The sequence below is a fragment of the Heliangelus exortis genome, chromosome 3 (genome assembly GCF_036169615.1).
Source record: "Heliangelus exortis chromosome 3, bHelExo1.hap1, whole genome shotgun sequence".
NCBI lineage: Eukaryota > Metazoa > Chordata > Aves > Apodiformes > Trochilidae > Heliangelus > Heliangelus exortis.
The window spans coordinates 93,291,369-93,313,460 of record NC_092424.1 but is presented as its reverse complement, the minus strand read 5'-3'; the positions used below and the strand labels follow the sequence as shown (position 1 = coordinate 93,313,460).

The window sequence follows — 22,092 nt, the reverse complement described above, 5'->3', positions numbered from 1 at the left end:
TTAACATGAAGGAAGTAACACACGCCTTTTAAATGGTTTTTCAATGAGTTTCTTCAAATATCTTGTTAAAGCTAAGCATATTGATGTAGAACAGAAATATTCTGTAGAAAACATTCTCCAGTAAAAGAATTGTTTAACCTGGGAAAAATAAGATTTAAAATGCTGTAATAAAAGTATCTAATTCTATTGATCTTTTGCCCCTACTGTATTTGATAACAGGACTTAAAAATGGTTCTAGTATTGTTCTATTTCATAGGCATCACAACAGTATACACAACAGTATACTGCTATCAACAGTTCAGTGTAATTAAATTTGCTGTTTGGCAGCCAACTACTGAAATTCTTTCTGAACTCTTAACCTTAAACATACTGATAGCTGCTAACAATCTTTTCAAATGTAACTGTGGTCAGTGACCAAATCAAATCTTCTCAGTAAGATTTGCAGAAAGGACTCCATGGTGTTGATAAAAAGATATGCATAATTTACTTAGTAATATAACTAAATGGACCACTCATTGGATAAGGAACTGCCTGAGATGCTTGCATCCAAAGAGTTGGATGCTCAGTTTTGAAATGCAGATGTGTGATGAGTGGTGTTCCTCAAGAGTCGGTACTCGGACCAGTGCTGTTTCACATCTTTATTGGTGACATGGACAGTGGAATCGAATGCACCCTCAGCAAGTTTGCTGATGACACCAGACTGTGTAGTGAATTCAATGTGCTTGAGGGAAGGGATGCCATCCAGAGGGACCATGACAGGCTCAAGAAGTGTTCTTGTACAAACTGCATGAAGTTCGAGGCCAAGTGCAAAGTTCTGCACCTGGGTCGAGGCAATCTCATGCACGAATACAGGTTGGGGGGAGAAAGGATTGAGGGCAGCCCTCAGGAGAAGGACTTGGGGATGAAGCTTAACATGAGCCATCATTGTGCACCCTACTGGGTCCTGGGCTGCAACAAAAGAAGCATAGCCAGTCAAGCAAGGTGATTCTCCCCCTCCACTCTGCTCCTGTGAGACCCCACCTGGAGTATTCTGTCCAGTTTTGGAGTCCTCAACATAAGAAGGACACAGAGCTCCTGGAATGTATCCAGAGGAGAGCCACTAAAATGCTCAGAGGGCTGGAGCATTGAAGACAGGCTAAGGAAATTGGGGTTGTTCAGCCTGGAGAAGAGGCTCCAAGGTGAGCCACCTTCCAATACCTGAAGGGGGCCTACAAGAAAGATGGGGAGGGCTTTTTACATGGGGGTGTAGTGAGATGACCAGGGAAAATGTTTTAAAACTTGAAAAGGGGAGATTTAGGTTAGACATTAGGAAGAAATTATTTCCTGTGAGGATGGTGAGACACTGGAACAGGTTTTCCAAGGAAACTGTGGCTGCCCCCTTCCTGGAAGTGTTCAAGGCCAGGTTGGATAGGGCCCTGAGCAACCTGGTCTGGTGGGAGGTGTCCCTGCCCATGCAGGGGTGTTTGAGCTAGATGATCCTTAAGGTCCCTTTCAACACAAAACATTCCACGATTCTATTTTAAGATTCTAAGTGTGCCAATTTTATGTTGTTCCATTATCAAGACCATAACGTTTTAAAGCAGATATCCACTTTTGAACAGTGCAGCTTACCAATGGTATAGTTCTTAAAATGAGTACATACCACTGAAATACCTAAATTTCATTAAAATGCCTAAATACCACAATTAATAGCTTTAGTATTACTATGTATTCAACACATTGGTACTATCTTACCATGATATTTTCTCGAATGTAAGGGAAAAAATAGATAGATGACTCCATATAAACTGACCGAAATCTGTGTAGACAATTACAATAGGACCTTTCCTTTTGCAAAGTGCAAAAAGATTTTTAGTGAAAACATAAAAGGTTTTGTTTCAACTTATGGTTGGTAGTATATGCAACAAAACTGAACAGATAAAAAAATTAAAAGGACAGGGTTTTTTTCACCAAATTCTGAACCTACCTGATAGTTTGAGTTGTATATTGGATGCCTCAATGAATGTGGCATTCACTTTGCTGCTTGAAGTATTGAACCAATCAACAGTCAGAGTAGCAGGCTGCCTTTTTCCTAAATATTCATAAAACCCTTTCCACAGTGAATTTATAAAAAACACATCAGAGGGAACTAAAAAAATGGTCAAAAAAAGAAAAAAAGAAATTAATAAACCACAATGAAATAGTAATCTTTCTACCCATATTTAAGCTTATTTTTTTTTTCTGATATAGCCTCAGTCCACTGTTCTATATAGGCATTATATTAAAAATTTTATAACAGTAAAGACAATATATCCAATCACCTTTCCACACAATTGCCTATAATATACTACACCCATCCATTCCAATACATGTTCTTAAATCACTTCACATTTCATAGATTGTGTGCTTCAGTGAATATACCAAAGATTACAAAAAATAATGTAGCCTTGTAGACTTAAGGAATGATTAAAAAAAAAAAAAAAAGGAAAATATTCTCAAGCCAGATTCCTGGGAGGAAACACTTCTGTGTTCAATTTTCAATTGAATATCAATGGAATTCACAGATTTCCAGAGACAGTTTAGTACATGTCCATACAATATTACTGCACATGTGAGCAGTAATGCTGCCAGACCAAGGAACTTTTTTGGCTTAAAATAAGGGTTGGTTTCTCAGAAATTGCAGTTTGAATAATCTGAAGTAAAAAAATACAAAATGGTGTATGAATTATAGGAATTATATGTATTTGGATCATTTATTTGATGTTATTTCAGATCATTAAATGTTGTGTTTTAACTATTTGGCTAAATCACCAACAGCATAGGAAAGGTTTTTCTTATTTAACAGTATCTGTAATGCTAACATTAAATAGAAGAGAACTTCAGAGGAGAAAAAATCCTTAGGAGAAGAGATGTCCATTTTATGTCAGATATATTTACAGCATGCTACATGTCTTGAGCATTCACTTCTGCTCTACACATTGATATATTTCTCCCAAAAATTTGGCTGTTACAAAATCTGAGAAAGACTTCCTTGAAACACAATGGGTAAGTTAAACGAGCATTTCAGTTGGCCAAAACAGACCAACCCGCTTTCTGGCCATCCAGCATCCAGTGTTTTCTGGCAGCTTCTGACAAGTGAAAAAAGAAATTTTTCCACTTAGTTCTAAACATTTTTTATCATTAGAGTTTGAGAAGCAAAGCTCTTAAAATGAAAATAAACCTTCATGAAAAGACTTGTTTGAACAATCACTTGGTCTCTTGACAAAATGAAAGCCCCAGCAATCACTAAAGTTCACCTTTGCTTTCATGATCGCTACAAATGATACTTGCTACATAGCTAAAGAATGATACCAGAAGGGTTTTGCACTCTTCTACTGAAGCTCTTAAAATAAATTATTATTTTTTGCATTTTATCAAACTTTGAGCACTTCCAAAGGCAGATGTCTGTACTAAAGGAGTGTCAGATACTACTCTGTGTGAGTATCCTGTGTATCCATTTTGAATAATGGATATTTCTTCCTCCACCCAATAGATGATGGCACAAATGAATCACAGAAATCCCATTCAACAATACCATATGTTTCCAACAGTAAATACTGGCAGATAGTACCTCTGAAAATCTGATGACTGATTAGCTGTTGACTAATTAGTTATCTTAATCACTTCCTTGCATGCATTCATAAAGAGGAAGGACAGAAACTTCTTCAATGCCTTTTGCCCTCAAATTGTGTGAAAGTCACAAGTAAATGTTCAAGTTCAGTTATATTCATGAGGCTTGAGTTGAAAACATCATTAGTATGTATTCTGTACTACCACTGAATTCCAAGTGACTAGAAACACACTATATGGCATTAAGTACAACAGCTTGAGACAATCTTAAGTGCTCCATTTCCAGTGCAGGACTGAGGCTTTAGACAAGGGACCCTCAACTTAATACTAAAAATGTGAAGCATTAAATTTCAATTGGTATCTCAGAATCTGCAAATAATTTCTGCAAATATATGAATTCTGTAAAGGGTCTCTTAGACTTTTTCCTGCATTTTTTCTAATTTCTTTGCCATAATAGTCACATATAGTAAATTTGAAATCTGGCATTTAAACAAAATATATTAAAATTCTTTTTCTTTATCTTTGATTTTAATTAAAACTGTGTTATTTTCATAAAGGTAATTGTCTAGTAATACTGTTATGATCCTGACAGGTACTACTGAAGGTTTTTATAAAGGAGCAGGGACCATACTTTTGTCACTTTCAAAATCTTCAGTATCTAGATTCTCTAACCTCTCTAACTGTTCCTAATAGCTGTTAATCATTGCAAAATGGTACTATTGACTCTGTAGTTAAAGAATTTGCACTTGATGCAAATGGACAGAATCAGTACTGAATGAAAATAGCAACATATATTTCTGCTTCCCCGGTCATGTTTTCGTAAAAGGTTAAAATGTAAGTGCTGCAGTTGCATGGATGCTGCTGAGGAATCAGAGTGGCTCTGACCCAATTCTGCCAAGTCCTTGCCTTTCTGACCCACTGTGGACAAATGCAGAATGAGAAAAATAAACTGTCTTATTATACTGCAAAAACTGCAGAGTCCTCACAGAATGTGACAAATGGAGATAACCATGGCTACTCATTAAAACAGCCTCCTAAATATTTTTGAAAAGACCATCGAAAGCAGTGAGAACCATGGGAACAAAACAACTTATTGTAGTTGTTAACCTTCATAAGGGTATTGTGAGAATTATTTAGTTGCAATTTATAATCTATTACAAATTATAGTACTGTAAAAATTACAGTTATTACTGCTTATGAAAACATGAACTCTGGCAACAGAATAGAAACAATATAAAATAATAAACATAATTTCATAATTTGCATTCAGAGGTGGGAAATCAAAACATGAACCTATTCTATAACAAAAACTCTAGTTTAGGAATAAAACTCTAGTTTACCCATTTAAAATAGGTAAAGAAAATGCTACAAAATACATAGTGTTCTACACTAAAAAGAATCTGCAATTTTAAAAGATAATAATAGTGAAGACCTGGTTCTTAAAAACAGCTTATAATATTTTCAATCATAACATTTATTATTTTTTTAATGTCTTTCACATACTACTTACTTACCAGAACTAGTTATAAGGGACATGATGTGGTGTGAATTGTTAATGATGCTCTGCATAGTCAATATCTTTGGAGACTTAGTCTATATTTTATTTGTCATTGAAATTTTAAAACCTGTGTGGTAGCAGATCAATGCACACCTAATGTGTTTGGTGAGGTGAATCATCCAATAAATAAATACTCAGTATTAATTACAATGAATGCACATTATATCCTGTTTTATTGTGAGTCTGTAGAACCAATGTATTTGATAAAACTCACTTATCGTTTCATCTGACACTCTCACTACTAAACTCAACAGGAAGGTTAATTATTAGCAGAAATTCCTTTTTATCCCATTGACTTTAGAGTCCTCCTGTGAACTGCCATGAGTGTGAACCATTAATCTTATTTTCCCTGCAGCTTGTTAAAATACAGAATATAGACTTGTAAGCTCATTTATTTGCTGGAAATTCTGTTCATTGTTAAATAAGCCAGTAAAAAAAAAACCACAAAAATCAGCCATTTTATTCTAAAAATGATTGAACACAAACAGACTGACATCAAGGATTTCTCTGATGTATTTGTCTATTTTTTCACTGGTGGGAGGAAAAGGTTAACTGCACACGTTTGAAGGCACAGAAAAGCAGCAGGACAGTTTCCCTACTGCTAGTGGTCCACAAAGTTTAGGAAACCCTATGTTAAGAGTAACTTGAGAGTTTCCATGAAATAAAAGCTGTCAGAATATCCAGAACAGGTTTGGGGCTTTTTGTTTTGGTTTGTTTTTTTGTTTGTTTTTTTGTGGATTCTTACAACCCTAGGAAAGTAAAGGGCAGAATTTTGAGTTAACTGAATCCCTTCCATTATAGTCTATTTTCATTATAAGGCTCTCCATTATAGCAATCTCTCTGATATAAACTGACATCAGTTCCAGGTTTTGTGTATATATGCTTTATCCTATTGGCTTCACAGGGGTTTTTCTGCAATTCACAAAAGTGCTACTTTAGAAATTAAAAAAAATATTTTGGGTAAAGAATTTAATAAAATAGGATTTACATAACACCTATTATTAAAGACCTCAACATTTATATTCCTTTGAAATCACTAATAAATACTAATTTAAATACTGGAAATAGTTTTTTATTAACCATAACAGTCTGGGGTGTAAGTCAATTTAATTTATTTAGCTCTAAAACTCTTCTTGTATACAAACCTGGAGTTTTAGTTATTGTTTCATTAACTTCTCTCACTCCTTTACCTACAAGTAAAAAGACAAATTATCATTTTAATGAACATATTTGTGTGGGGTTTTCGTTTTAAAAATAGAATGTTAAGACAATACCTGATGGATGCAATCATCTCTTATCCAACAGAGCCACATTTAAAAAAGTAATAACTGTTCTTGAATACATTACATGTTCAAACCTATAGGCTTACACAAAACACAGAAAATAACTTAGGTGAACAACATTTTTACTTTAGAAAGTTGTCTGGCTAGCCAAGTATTTCATATATTTAGGCCTAGCATATTTATATCAGTCCCAGTGCTATAAAGGAGAGCCTTATAGAGGGGACAAACACTGTACCTTTTTTCTGAACAATATTATTAAATATAGTAAAAATAGTTTAAATAAAGATTGATACAGTTATGACAGAAACCAGCAAAAGCCAGATAACTGGATTAAGGTGTCATGATCAGGTATCATGGGAAAGGATCAAAACTGGTGTCATTTGATGTATTTCTAGTACACTCAGCAGAATTATGTTCACTGACACCAGATAAAGTTCTGGTCTAATATCATTATCCACTTTTAAAAGGCTTATGTCTCTAGGAAGATTTGATGTTGCATGGTTGTCTTTTTTTTTTTTTTTTTTTTTTTCCTTTAGGAGCAGAGATTCACTGATTAGATCAATCAAGCTCTAAGCCAGCACAAAATGAGTGGAACACTCAAAGAGTGCTACATAAAGACTGTAAGAAAAAAAAAAAAAAGAATTCTTGCTTTTAGAAAACTTTTCTGTATGCTATATATAATTTTGAAAAAAAAACCAACAAACCAAACAAACATATAGGATCTTTTTTCTCGAACCCATGAAAAGCCACCCTTCAGGGAAGCAGAATACAAAATTTTACATGTAGATCATATGTCTTTACAATGTTGAAAAAAAGAAGTCTACACACACATTACTGAAAAATCAAAGCATCAAATGTATTTAGCATTCTTTGATGCATTGCTATTAAAATACACATTGCAAATGTCTTTCCCATGGCATCTGATTATTTTGGTATATTTTCTAAATATAAATAAGTTTTATTTTTCTGAATTGGGAAGTTATAACCATGTTTATTCACATGTGAAAAGAAATTGGCTTTTGGAATTATATACTTACAGTTAGTTTAGAAAAACTACATGAAATTTACATGGATATAAGTAAAACTGGAATATGGTTCTTTTTTATTTTTCATTTTTATTTTAGATTTTCTTAGACAAAAGTCATATCTGAATGAATCTAAAAGTCAAATAACTGTGAAATAACTTTTATTGTTCCAAATAAAAAATCATGCATTAAACACTGAAATAGTCTTTTAAACAGAGACATAAATAAAATTAAAAATAATACTTTATATTGTTTAGGTTTTGTTTACTGTTGTTAGTGGTAAGTTTATGTATGTATGCCTGTGCATTTACACACATATATCACCATGTTTTCTTCCATGAGTTCTACATGCTATGGTCTCTTTGATTTTTTAACTGTTTCTTTCATAAAGTAAAAGTTGTTGTTTTATATTCTTCAAATAGAAAAGTGGAAAAAATTAGTCCTACCATATGAAACAAAAATGCCAAGGAAAATTAAATCCAACCAACCAGGGCCCACCATACCACTTGAGTAATGACTTACTTTTACAAATAGGTGATTTTCCTGTCCATTTCATATCTGGTTTACATGTCCGATGCTCTGATCCACCAGCAAGAAAAAATCCTGGCTGACAGGTGTACACCAATGTGTACCCTAAGGTAGGCAGATCTATTGCTTTCACATCTACATGTGCTGGTGTCTCTGGCTGCCTGCAAGCATGAGCTGCAAAGGGATTTTAGAGTTAGAAAAAGTGGTGGCATACAGTTTCCATAGGATTAGAGTATGTAATTTGAAATAAATGCATGGAAATGTATTCCCTTTAATTATGTAAACTTTTTACACCTTTTAGAAACATCAAGTAGTTATTACTTGGAAAAGTAACATATATAGTGTATAGTTCTATTACTGTGGGAAGATTTAAATGATACGATCACATTTTTAAACAATACACCAAAATTAGATCATGGTAGCAAATGAAAATGAATTAAAACAAAGGGAAGCACATGCCCTTGCACATGGTGCAGTGATTGGTCCTGTCAACTATTGTATAACTTCAAGCATTGCTTCCACTCAGTGTTTTAAAGAGCCTTGAAAATTACAGAGTAGTTATTGTGGTAATTAAATTAAATATACATTTCAATGCAGGTTCTAGAGGAAGGCTTTGCCACAGTATATTGATTATAACAAATACGGTTGCTCATTATGCTTCTTTCTCTGTGCTCCATGATGTTCATACATAAAAAACTAAAAATAATTTGAAATAGTATAAGACAGAAACTAAGACTATTCTAATAAATTACTTTTATCTTAGATCATTATTTTAATACAACAGTTATTTGATGTCTTCCCACACATACAGAGCTATAAATATAGTAAAAATTTGCACACCCATTGCATAGCCCAAAAAACCTGACTTTAGCTGAGTTCTAGTTTATGGTTCACAAAACACTAGCCAACAAAGATAGCTCCATGCATATTTCAGGCTACAATCTGTACTCAGTTAATTCAATATAAACAAAATCCCTAGATTAATTTAAAGCAGCTAATGTTGTGGGTTACTGAGGACAGACTTTTTTTTATGTAAAACTGACAGAATTCTTGTGAACTTATTGAAAAAAAAGTCGGAATAATCTTACTCCAAACTAATATCCCAAATGCATCTTTGGTCTTAGAAGAGGAAACAAGAACATTTAAAAATACTGTTTTTAAATAAAGTATACTTTCCCTAGCATATCTTTTATTATTAATTTCAAAATGCATAAGTTTGTAACTCTTTTAAAATTGCACAATATTCTAACTCACTAGATAAGAAACCAGACTTACGAATGCATTCAGACTGTATGCCACTCCAAGTTAAGTTAGCAAGACAAGAACGAGTGGTAGATCCCTGAATGTGATAACCTTTTCTGCACCTAAAAAAGACTGTGCTCCCAACCTAAGGATCAAAACAAAACATTAGATAAAAGAGGTATCCAGCATATGTAGTCAGATATCAAAACAGTGATAAGCTACATGAGATATTTTTTCAAAAATAAAGAGATCATCTTTTTACAGTTTTTAAACTTTTTTTTTTAATTTTCTGAAAAGTTTGAGCAATTGATCTTCTGTAACCTTATTTAAAAGCAGTAAGTGGAAAAATAAGGACAAAGCTGGGCTTATTTCAGCATATTAGTTTGTGTGACAGAAGCAAACTAAATGACTGAGATGTTTCTCTTTCTTGTACATCACTGCATATATTTAAAAAGAACTTGATCCTTAAGTCTGTTTTAAAGGTTTGTCATTGTATGACTTGACTAACAATGTTTTTTAAGAAAACAAAAGGAAAAAGTAAAAACTATGAAAATTTGTTCCATCAACAAGTCAGTTCACTAGACAAAACTCTCAACTACAATTCCTTATACTGCATTTGTTACTATAAACTACTAAGTTTTACTGCAGAAGTTCCACTAACACAGTGATGCTATGGAGAGCCTTCCTGTGCTCAAGTGTCATAAGAACTTAAAAGATAAAGCAACTGAGACTTCCACTGAGAAAACTAGATACAAAATCACATATGATGAAGACTTTTCATAATATATGAGAGAAAGATTATGGTGGAAGTTCCAGTAAAATGGACTCATTGATGGCACTGACAGAAGCAGAATACAACTGCAGGTCAAGATATTTAAGATGCAGGACTGACCAGTAAAGCGTTGCGTTTATTTTGCATAAAACATCATGATAACAAATGTGATCAGATTCAATGGAAAAAAAAAATGAAATTACATGATATTAATAAAGTAACATGTCACATAGAGAAATGCAAGTAAATTGCAAAGAAGTAGTAATGCTACTACAATACATAATGCTACTAATACTATAATAGAAAATACTACTACAATACAATACAATAAGCTGCCTTGCAGATATATAAATGCAGAGAGTTCTATGCTGCAAAGGTCATAGAATGATTTCTATGGACATTAAAAATGGGCAGGTATCTTCAGAAATGGCTGTTAATTACATGCTCAGTTACATTAATACAAATTATCATGATACATGTTCAGCAAATTCAACATCAGTTCTTGCTGAAGAAGCTTTGGAAATTCACTGATATTTTAAAGATCAAATTACAGATATGTTTTTGTCGATTTATCTCTTTATAACTATTTTTAACTCCTCCCTATCTTGCCAAAGACACACAGCATGTCCATAGCAGAGAGTAGAACAGATTGTGGCTCGTCTTGACTCTAAGTCATCTTGCTTCTTGTGAAATTGCCAGTTCTAGTTACAGTAAGCAATTATGAGCTGATCTAAAAGACCAAGAAAAAAAAAACTATGTCTAGGTTCAAGGAAGTTACAGTATTATATTTCTTTCTCATTTTACAGGTAAAAGTAAAAATAAAAGCAGTGCACTCTCTGTGTAGTACTTGGATGAAAGACATTGGAGGCATTTGGAACAATCACAGCACAGTGAAGCATAAGAGGCACAAAATGGGGCAAGATGAGGTAAGATGCTGATAGACAGGGGAAAACCCTTCAAAGGTTTGCTGACTGTTATCACACCTTTTTGTATTGAGGCAAGACTGGTTTTTTTACAAAAAAAAAAAAAAAAAAAAAAAAAATTAAAAACCTACTTCATCAGTAATTGGAGATAAAACTACAGCTTGTTGTACAAAATAGTGAAAGCATATACTTGACAAAGACTAAACCCAGAATATATTAAGATCTACTATTGCCTCTAGAGGTGAATCAGAAGAGAAAAATTAGCCTTCATGTTCAACAGACATTGTTATTAGAACAGTAAATCGGCCACTACAATTCTGGCATTAAAGACAGCTTGTGAGGTAGGTAAAAGAGGGAGAGAAAAAAACCAATCCCCTGATTAAATCAGGTGCAAAGATTAGAGTTTTTTAATGAAGTAAAGATGGGAACAAGCCTAGCGTCAAGATAAGACAAAAAACAGGCAACTGCATCTATTACAAGAACCACCTTAGGGTTAAGACCATAAGATATGGCTTGGGGACAGGTGCTGTGGCATCTGCGAGCCAGGCAGGAGCAGAACTGTCAGCAGAGCTGACAGCCACAGTGATGATGGACAGCACAGTTACAGAAGGAGGAGGGTATCAGTAACCAGCAGAAATTGCAGAAGGGGATTTTTGGGAAACAGCTTGATCATAATACCATGTGGCACATTGCCCTAGGCTAAGAAATAACCAGGAAACCCAAACAGAGACTATTTTAGATTCCAATTGCTAATACTTATACCTGAAGAATCTATCCAAGAATCTATCCACATGAGGTTAATCAATCTATATAATGACTGGATTGGTCATTGTTGCATCTACTTTTATTTCCTCAGCCACTTTTCTGACTGTCACTTGGTAAACTAATAACCTGTGAGGAATTTGGAAATTATAGAAAGAACATTTATCACAGAGAACCTGGATCCAATACATAAAATAATTTGATCTTCTCTGACTGAATAAAATGTAACATGAATTGCTAATTTAAGTAGAGCCACTCACTGACTTTTTTGTCAAGGACTACATGGCCTTTAGATCAGATAAGTCTTTGGTTGTTAGGTATTTACTGACTATTCATCAATGTATGAAATAATTATGATCATAAAGCACAGTAATTACATCATGTCATATCATATTAGGTAATCAATTTATAAATAGTCCTGCCTACTGAAGTCTCCTAAAAGACTGAATACATGATATATTACCAGGTTAGGAGTTCTTTGTTTAAGCTGTTGGTTGAAAAAAAAAAAAGCTTGAAATAAAACATGAGTTTTTACTTAAAAGAAGTGGAAATTTCCTAAGGTGTACACCAGACATCTAAGCCTACAGATATTGTAGCATTTTTGTAATTATTAAATGCATTCTCATTTTTTAAAGCTAATAAATAAAAGAAGGTATTACCTCATAACCTCTGGAGCTGTTTTGTATCCCAAAATGTGGAGTACCAGGGTCTGTACATGTATTGTGAGTTGGATCTAGTGTAAAATGTGAAACATAGCAGAGGTTATTATGATATGGAAAGAATACTCCAAAAATGGTTGCAAAGATTAAGTCATTTCATCAATGTCTAGTCATACCAATAATAGATTTTTTAATGGAATGTGTGTATTCCCATATATTACATTTGTGCTTCCATTGCCATTATTTAAAAGTATTTTTTGCAGGTATTTTGGCTGTGTAGACTTCAGCATTAGGATGACATTAATTTTTTGCTAAACTTATCCTGTTAAACCTTTCTGAATACAGAGCATATCCTACTTACTACAATGCAGATAGAACATTTAGGGAAATCTTTGTTTTCTGTTCTTTCACAACGAACAGCTTAATGATTAAGTTACATTCCTAAAAAAAGCTCTAAAACCCCAAAAATTCTCAAACCAACCTGCTTTCTTACAGCAAGCAAAATACTTATTTTTGTGATAGAACTTTTTCTGTCACCAGGAAAACAAGATTCAAATGGATTGCTATCTCAGTTGTTGATGAACAATAAGAAAACAGTTCACCCCCCAAAAAAGAGAGCACGCCAACAAAGTATAGTTATCTGATGATCAGTTTCATGAGTGCATTTTAAAGAAGCCAGAAATTATTTCTGATTCAGCAATGTCCACATTCTGAGGGTTTATTTCTTTTGGGGTTGCACAGTCACATCAACCAGGTAGACAGTACAGTTCACTGATCTTAACTTTCAAATTGCTTAACAATGGAATCTGTAAATATTTTAGATGTTTCCATATTTTCCTTTTAGAATAACAGAAGTATGGTGTAAAAAGAAAGCTTATGTCTGTGAAGCAGTGTTTCCCATGCACTTCTATACTGTCCTATACGAAATATAAATAGAAATGTCATAACATTTTCACTCAAAATCTTCACAATAAACCTGAAATTTAGCTTTTGTAAACCTTTTCTCCCCTGTTACAGAACACAGATGAAAGACGGATTGACCATTTCATGCAGTTTATGGATGGAAGGAGTTTCTAATTCATATCAAATACTGAATGTTAATATATTAATTTACCAATAGAGGCTGATGTCAATAATCATGGTTACTGCTTTTTCCCACAGTAACCACTTCAGCTCTTCCACATAGCCAGTGTCTCAGCCACAGCATATATAAATGGGCTACAGTCTATATCTGAATGTCTTTGCTTAGAAATATCAAAGAGGATTTTTGTTGTAGCACCAAAATAATTTTCTCCAGTGAGACACCTCAGGTTGGATCAAATTCTGATGTCAGTGGGAGTTATAGGTGTTCAGCATTTCTCTTAGTCCAATTATATAACATGATAAAATCCTACCAGTTGGTCATCAGCCAATGAGGAAGTGATGATACTTGTCAGTTCATCAGAATTTTAAAACATCAGGCTCAAATTAACCCTTTTGAGCTGTACAAGCCATGTTTACAAACGCTGCTAAGTTTTTTGATTTAGGATTTATTCTGACAAATGCCTTTAACTCTCCAACAACACAATCTGATTTTTAACCTGCCAGTCTTCTGCATATCTAAAAAGATTTTAAAAATAGATGGAACAAAATTTATGCACTTTCACTTATTGACATTCTGCATTTCCGGCAGACAAGCAATCATATATAAATTACTTCATATGCGATTGTGTTTATCATATTTTTTTTTATACTCAAAATATAACCTTATTTATCTATTTCTTTTGTATTACACAGACTTTTTCTCTATTTGGTAAGCTAATTGCTAGAGTTATTATAATTTAATAGTTTATCAAGAATATTCTCAATAGAAACAACATAAGTAATGGTAGTTATTACCAATGCATGTTGGTTGAATTCCACTCCAAGTGCCATCTGCTTGACAGAATCTTCTTGAAGAGCCTATCAGAATAAAAGGGGGTCTGCACTGAAAGCTAACTTCAGATCTGTAAGTGAAACTTTTTCCATTGATGCGTCCTTCTGCTGGAGTGCCAGGATCACCACAAAACACAGCTAACACATACAAAAGGAAAGGGAAAAAAAAAAACATTAAAAACTTCACATCCTTCAATTGTAGTATTTACATTGCTTTTTATGCAAGCCAGGCACTCTTGAGTATGAGTGCAAATGCTACATCCATTTATCTGTGTAGGATCATAGCTCAGATAATTTCTTGACAGCAATTTAAATTTAATTATCTCTCTTAAAGTGATTATAAGCATATAACTTAGTTGAGAAAAACAGGCCTTTTAATTGAGACACTTAAATGCTGATTAGATTTGGGTGGCAAAGTGATTTCAAAGTAGACAATACTATACTGCAGCTCTTCAAAATGTATCCATTTTTCATACTGGTCGCGCTCAGATTAGTAGACTGGAAAAATTTTGTCCTATAAAAAAAAGTTTTTTAGAATCCTGACAAGCACTGAAAGAGATGAGTTGACAGATTTTGAAGAAGCTGAACAACAAATAAAACCATGATATGACAGTTTGTACACACCTTTTAGAAAAAAAAAAAGAATTTAAAAAGAAGAGCTTAAGGCTTAGGATCCTTGCTTTCATCTGATATGGGAGATGAAACAGAGAAGAAAAAAGTTTCAGGGAAAATTTTAATTGCTCTTCACAAATCAAATTCAGAAAATGCAAAAAGATTATGAATAAAGCAAATAGTGATGAGTCCAAGAGATAGAGGTGAGTTTTGGGGAAAGAAAGAAAAGAAGATATTTATGACATTAAATAGACACACTCAATTTCATGACAAGATATGCTTTTTGGAAAAAGAAAGGACAATTCTGTAGTACTCCATATATTACCTGATGTAGCCAAGTCTTTATTAAACTGCTAGAAACTGACTATAGCCTGAGACAATTGTAGCTTTGATGAAGCCCAACACAACCATACCCTGAAAACTTACGCAAACATTGCGGGATGTCTCCACGCCAAATTCCTCGGCCCTCGCATGACAGAATAGCTGTATGGGACAGCTGATAGCCTTCTGCACAGCTGTAACTCACACTGGCACCCCAACGATAATCAGAGCCTTCCACTTTCCCATAGAGCACTGGTGGAGGAGGGCCACAGGTAATAGCTGTGTTAACAAATGAAAAAGTTAAAATTTCAAGACTTTAGAGGATATAGGAGAATGCAATATGATATCTACTTGTACTTTTGAAACAAACAAAAAAATGCTTCATGCTGTTCAGTTCCAACAAAGCACTTCTGTGCTGACAAAGCACCCTGTAACAGACTGAAAGATAATTTTAATAAAAAAATTCCACTTCTAGGCTTAGGAAGTCCTTGAACTCTAGCTTTCTAGACATCAGAAGAGTAAATAGCTTACTTAGCACTGAATCTCTTCCATACATATTCATTACGGAATGATGAATTGTTGACAACAGGCTACTGAGCTAGGTAAAAGTTTTCAATAAATATGCTTTATTTCAATAATAGGTGTCCATGATTCTATGATTCAAAATATTTGCTTATTATTTTAAACTAATTTTTAGCACTATTTAAAGCCCTTAGTATGACTGTATTCATTCACCTGCTGATTTTCCAAGGCTTTCAGCACACAGTGAACAGAAAAGACTTTACTGGTAATTAGTGACTAAGATGGTTTAAAATATTCTAATGTTTCCCAGCTTCTGAAAGAGTGCCCCAAACCATGAAATCTGGAATGATCAAGTTTACATTTACACATCAGTTCTTTCAACAATGAGCACAACCATAAAATCCCTCACTCAATTTTTTTACAACAGAAAATATGGTCAGTCAATATATATGCCAAAATTTTATTAGTAGGCCAGACTCTGACATCACTTTATAGTGGTGCTAGATGAGCTGGCAGTCTAGGCCTTTTATAGGCAGGAGTTGCCCAGGCTAGGCTGTTAAATTTACTCCCTGGGCTGCTGTAGTAGAGCTAACAATTTTCTCCAGTCTGCCCTGTTTACTTTTCAACATCATCCTCTCTATGACCTTTATGTCAGCACTTGTTCTCAGCTATTCGTGAGGAATCTTTTTGCAATTTATGATGGCTACACTACTGCAACAAAGGAATATTTTATAGAAAGTTTGGTTTAGAGAATCCATTTAAAGAACTCTGACAACCTAATCAAAGAGAAAAGAGCCCAAAAAGGAAACTGGGTACTTCATTCCTAGCATTTTAAACTGAGCACTCTTATAATCTTCATTGCAGAGTGATTTGGTTCTACGGTAGACATTCATGTCGCTATTCTGACTGTTATTATACAGCATATGTGCAAAATTAATACAGATTTTACATAAATACTTATCTAAATGTTTTAGTGCCATTTGCATGTAATAATCCCACAGAGTTATGACAACTTTTCATAAATAAAGACTCTGATTCGTAAATGTTGCACAGAGTATTAAAACAGTATTTGTAAACTGTTCAAGTTCAAAAGCACACCTCTGCAAACTGGTTTACTCTGGTTCCAAGTGCTGTCTTTTATACAACGCATGGTAGATGAACTGGCAGGCTCCATCAAATATCCTGGATTGCACTGGTAGCTGACTGTCTTATTAAAGGTAAAATCATTTCCAAACTGAATGCCATTTGCTAATGCACCTGGATCTCCACAGCTGATCACTAGCAAGGAAAAGAAAAAAAAAGATTTGTTTGTTAGTTTTTTCAATAAAGATGAAATTAAACATTGAACTACATATACCTACTGGCCTTTCTTTAATGTACCAAACAGAAAAAAAATTTGATCAGTTTATTTCACACAAAATTAAAAACGTGGTCTTTAATTTTTAGCTAACAAGTAATATTTTTAAGGCATTGCAATAATGTGGGGCAACTTCTGTTTTCCTTAAAGACACCTTAAGGTGATTGACTCTACTGGTACTGATGCTGATATTAATGAGATAAAAAACATAGAGAAAAGTTACCTATATATTTACCTTACAGAGATAGCTCTGTAAACATCTAGCATATATTAAAAAGGCATGTACATACATATATATATTATATTAGTGTATTATAAGACAGATGAATGTCTATTAAGAAAAGTGGAAAGTGACTTTTTATCAAAGCCTGCAGTGACAGAGCAAGAGATAATGGTTTGAAATTGAGAGAGGAATTGGATATAAGGAAATTAATTTATACTTAGTTAAGAAAATGTGTTATTTTATCTAGCCGAACAGGAATTTTCAATAGGAAAGCTACATGACTTACTACTTTAAAACTGTAGAAGAAGAAAATTTATTTCTGACCTGTGCAGTCTGGAGCAGTGCCAGTCCATGTCCCATTAGCAGTACAGTGTCTAGTAGTTAGCCCTGAAGTTTTGTAACCTTCCCAGCAGGCATAAATGACTGAGCTGGAGAATAATATTCCATCAGTGTATACTATCATACCATTGGCTGGGGTGCCAGGGTTCCCACAAGATACAGCTGTGAAGAAAAGGTTAAAAAACAAAAATCAGTATTTCCATGACAGGTGACTAACAAATAAATAAATAAAAGTTAGGAAAAAAAAAAAAAAAAAAAAAGTAGGTCAATATCTTTTTAAAAACTTACAGACTTACAGCAATTTTTACTTAGAAAATGTTTGATAGGCACATTCTTGAGCTAATAACTTATTTCTCTCTGTTAATATGATCACTTTACTTGCTTTTGTTCTGTTTTGCTTTTTCAGTCCCTGATTCAGATAGTTTGCACTACTTGTTCCACTCCACCCAATACAGTCACTGGGAGAGAAAAAAGCTTATTCGGAACTTTTTGACAGACTTGTGCTCCTGCTTTGCCTTTGGGCACATTTTCCTATTTTAGTTGTCTTCTAGTATTTCTTCTTCCAATTGTAAAAAATGCATAAATAGTAAAATAAGATCTTTCTTCCCATTTAATCTTTTAATCAAGAAAAGAACAGACATTCTGTATTGGCCTCCATATCTTTTTGAAAACTGTAGCTGCACATTGTGGTAATGATTATGTTTTAACCTCACACATCTGAGATGTGACAGTGGTTTACTTTGTTTACATGGTGTTTATTCAGAGGTTTTAGTGGTTGTTTTTGTTTTATTTAATGGACCAGCCTGTCATGAGAACTATTGTTTCTTTCATTTATTGGTCGGTTGTTTTGAATTTTTCTAACAAATGGACTCAAAAGAATCATTATTTGACCATTCTGGCAGATAGGACATTGGCAAATATACAGTAACATTCCACTCCTGTTCACAGAAATAAAATAAAGCTGTCGTCATGTTGAGAGATTAACAGGGTTAATCAAGAGTTAGGCATAAGTGGGCATGTAAATCAAATTTTTCTTCAGTCTTTTACGGAGCATGAATGTTTTGTAAGACTGGTAGAACATAAATCAATTTTCCCTTGCATGGCTTTCAAGAGCTAGCAACTCTTTCTACTCTTCCTACAGCACAAATAAGTGTGGTCTCCTGAGAAGAGAAATGATTTAGTCTAATACAACGATATGATCAAATATAAGTATGATTAAACTTAATGGCTTGGATTATTGCAGTGGATTAGCCTTGGATAACAGCCAAAGGCCCATCCATGTGCTTACTCACTGCCCCCTTCTCAGCAGGAAGGATGGCAAAGCTCATGTATTGAGATAAAAACAGGGGAATTCCTTATTATATACAAAATAGACTCAACATGGGGACTATTCCTTTAATTCATTGCCAACTAAAATAGACTTTCATAGAGGGAAAAAAAACCCAGACACGAAAAGAACACCTTTACTCCCCTCTTTCCCACTGTTAACTTCAGTCCTTCACTTCAGGTTCCTCTACCTGCCCCACAATGATTGTAGAGGATACAGAAGATGGGGAATTATGGTCACTACACAGAGGTTTGTCTCTGCCACTCATTACTTCTTAGAGGAAGTTTCTAGAGGAATTCCAGTCATAATTATACCCCGAACTACATAAAAAGAAGGTCAAGGGAGATGAGCTTTCACCTCTACTCAACTCCTGTGAGAGCCCATCTGGAGTACTGCATCCCATTCTGGGGCCCTCAGGACAAGAAAGACATAGACCTGTTGAGTCTATGTCCAGACAAGGGAAACAAAAACAATCAGAGGGATGGAGCACCTCTCCTCTTATGAGGACAGGCTAAGAGAGCTGGGGTTGTTCAGCCTAAAGAGAAGGCTCTGGGGGGACCTTATTATGGTCCCTTAAAGGGGGCTTATAAGAAAAGTGGAAAAAGACTTTTTACAAAGGCCTGCAGTAACAGAACAAGGGGGAATGATTTGTTATTAGGAGATGTATGAAAGATTTATTTATCATACCATTTTCATATATTCAGTCAGAAACATTTCTTTAATTTTACATAGAATCATAGAATCATAGAAAGTTAGGGGTTAGAAGGGACCTTGAAAGATCATCTAGTCCCTGACAGAGCAGGGTCACCTAATGCAGGTCACACAGGAACGCATCCAGGTGGGCTTTGAATGTGTCCAGGGAAGGAGACTCCACAACCACCCTGCACAGCCTGTTCTAGTGCCCTATCAAACCTCACGGTGAAAAAATTCTTCCCAATATTTATACGGAAACGCCTATGCTCCCGTTTATAACCATTACCCCTTGTCCTATTGTTAGTGACCGCTGAGAAAAGCTTTACTCCATCCTCCTGGCACTTGTCCCTTACATATTTATAAACATTAATGAGGTCACCCCTCATTTTCCTCTTCCCCAAGCTGAACAGACTCAGCTCCCTCAGCCTTTCCTCCTAAGGGAGATGTCCCACTCCCTTAATCATCTTAGTTGCTCTTCACTGGACTCTTTCAAGCAGTTAACATCTAACTCAGGTATCTGTTCTCTACTTCAGGGTCAATATTTATTTTACTAGAATAATTTTCCAGTAATCTTATGAATATATACACCAAAAAATGTATCAGTTTTTGTTCAGATTTAACTGTTAAACATAACTGCTTGCAAACTGCCAAATTTCTGTAGAGCAATACGAAAGCATACTTTTGGCATAGCACTTCTTTTTAATTAAAGAATAAAATGTCAGTAAAAATTATGACGGTGCCATAAATTCCAGTGGAATTAATACCCACCTTCACACACAGGCTGTACGCCTGACCAGGTACCATTTAGCAGGCATGTTCGTTCTACAGATCCTCGTAGCTGATAACCCATTTCACATGAGAAACGTAGCAGACTTTTTATTTTGAACTCATCCCCAAGTCTAGATCCGTGAGCTGGTACGCCTGGATCATCACAATAGCCAGGATTATTTCCTGTAAAACATAATAGAGCAGAATTATTTGCAGAGATGTTACGTGCAAAGACAGTGGTAGTGAAGATACTCTCTTGCAAACAGTACTACTAACTATATTGTTTCTCTTATAATTAATCCCTTTTGTTCCAGTGCATGGGGGTGAAACCACAGCCAAAGATGAAAATAACATCTTTTTAGCTTACTATTTATCCCACATCTGTACAGACCTAACATGGCATGTAATATAAACAGAAGATAGAAGATAAGTGTGAACACCAGAAGCGCCCCTGTCATTTTTTCCTCAGTTCAAGAAATTTTGTTATACTTTTGATGTAAATAATCTTTCTACACTTTTTATTTTATAGTTCAACTTCTCTGCTTGCAGTAACAAAAATTAGATAGGAGCAAGAGTAAAGAAAACCACAGTCAGGTTTCTCATGAAATATATTTGAAGTACATATATCCACAGAAAAGACTAAATGGTACCTGATCCTCTGTGCCTTTCAAGAAGTCCTCATAATTTGGAAGTAGGATGGCCTTTAAGGTTCCTTCCAAACCTTTTTTGGTTTAGGAACCAAACATGTTGAAACCAAACATTTCATGATTCTACAATTTTCCTTAGCCCTTAAATTCAAAATTTGGGTAATGTCTCACTTTGCTCTGGGACTTTGCTGAAGGAATTATTTGATTGTGGTGTAGACCTCCTCTCACTGGATCACACCAGCCAATATTGTGCTTGCTTCAAGAGCAAGTGTGGAAGACTGAGACTATCCAGGATTTTCTGATATTGCCTACTGGGGCAGTGAGTTGAAACAACTGGGTACCTTCTGGTTCCCCTGCTAATACAGTATTTTGGGGCAATCAGGCACTCCTGAACTGCTCCCAGAGCTCTGTTTCCTGGGGAAAATACTTCAGAATTCTTCTGCTTGGATGATAAACCCACTCTAAAAGTTGCCAAAGGTCAATACAAAGATCAATACAAATTGTGGCCACAATGGAAAAACTGACCAAAGTCAATCAACCTGGGACCCTAGACATATTGATCCTTACATTTAGTCCTTTGGAGATCTCAGATTGCACCAGTCTGCTACCCAATGTGTGACAAAGTTGGTCTATCTAAAGGAAAAGAATGAGTACTCCACTGCTTCTCATTTTGCAGAATTAAAAAAAAAAAATAAAATAGCAAAACCAAACAAAAATAGATTATAGTAATTATAATTCAGTTTCACAGAGATCAACTGGAAGGATATTCCATTGTAACTTATTTCCATGCAGATCAAACATGATTAAGTACTAAAATTTAACATCTTAATAAAGATGTGTGTATGTGAGCAATTTAGTTTAGAAACTTTTTTAAATCTTTAATTGAACTCTTGTGTCTGATTATAACAAACTGTTGATTATTAACTGATTAAGAGTTGCTAGAAAATAATACAATTCAATTTTGTGATTTTGTGATTCATTATAGAAGTGTCAATCAACCTCAATTTGCTACTGTTCCAAATTACACCA

At 34.5% G+C, this 22,092-nt stretch overlaps 1 protein-coding gene across 1 annotated transcript in view; it reads right to left on the bottom strand.

Annotated features, from left to right (window-relative positions):
• CSMD1 (CUB and Sushi multiple domains 1) overlaps nt 1-22,092 on the bottom strand; it is a 956,173-nt gene that overhangs the window by 7,322 nt on the left and 926,759 nt on the right. The window contains exons 57-66 of the mRNA XM_071741767.1: nt 20,417-20,599; nt 17,614-17,790; nt 16,808-16,987; nt 15,293-15,466; nt 14,219-14,392; nt 12,341-12,414; nt 9,258-9,369; nt 7,977-8,156; nt 6,292-6,336; nt 1,967-2,128 (exon numbers count right to left, since the gene is read on the bottom strand). Of these exons, the coding sequence (XP_071597868.1) occupies nt 1,967-2,128; nt 6,292-6,336; nt 7,977-8,156; nt 9,258-9,369; nt 12,341-12,414; nt 14,219-14,392; nt 15,293-15,466; nt 16,808-16,987; nt 17,614-17,790; nt 20,417-20,599 (1,461 nt within the window). The remainder of the gene's footprint in view (nt 1-1,966; nt 2,129-6,291; nt 6,337-7,976; nt 8,157-9,257; nt 9,370-12,340; nt 12,415-14,218; nt 14,393-15,292; nt 15,467-16,807; nt 16,988-17,613; nt 17,791-20,416; nt 20,600-22,092) is intronic.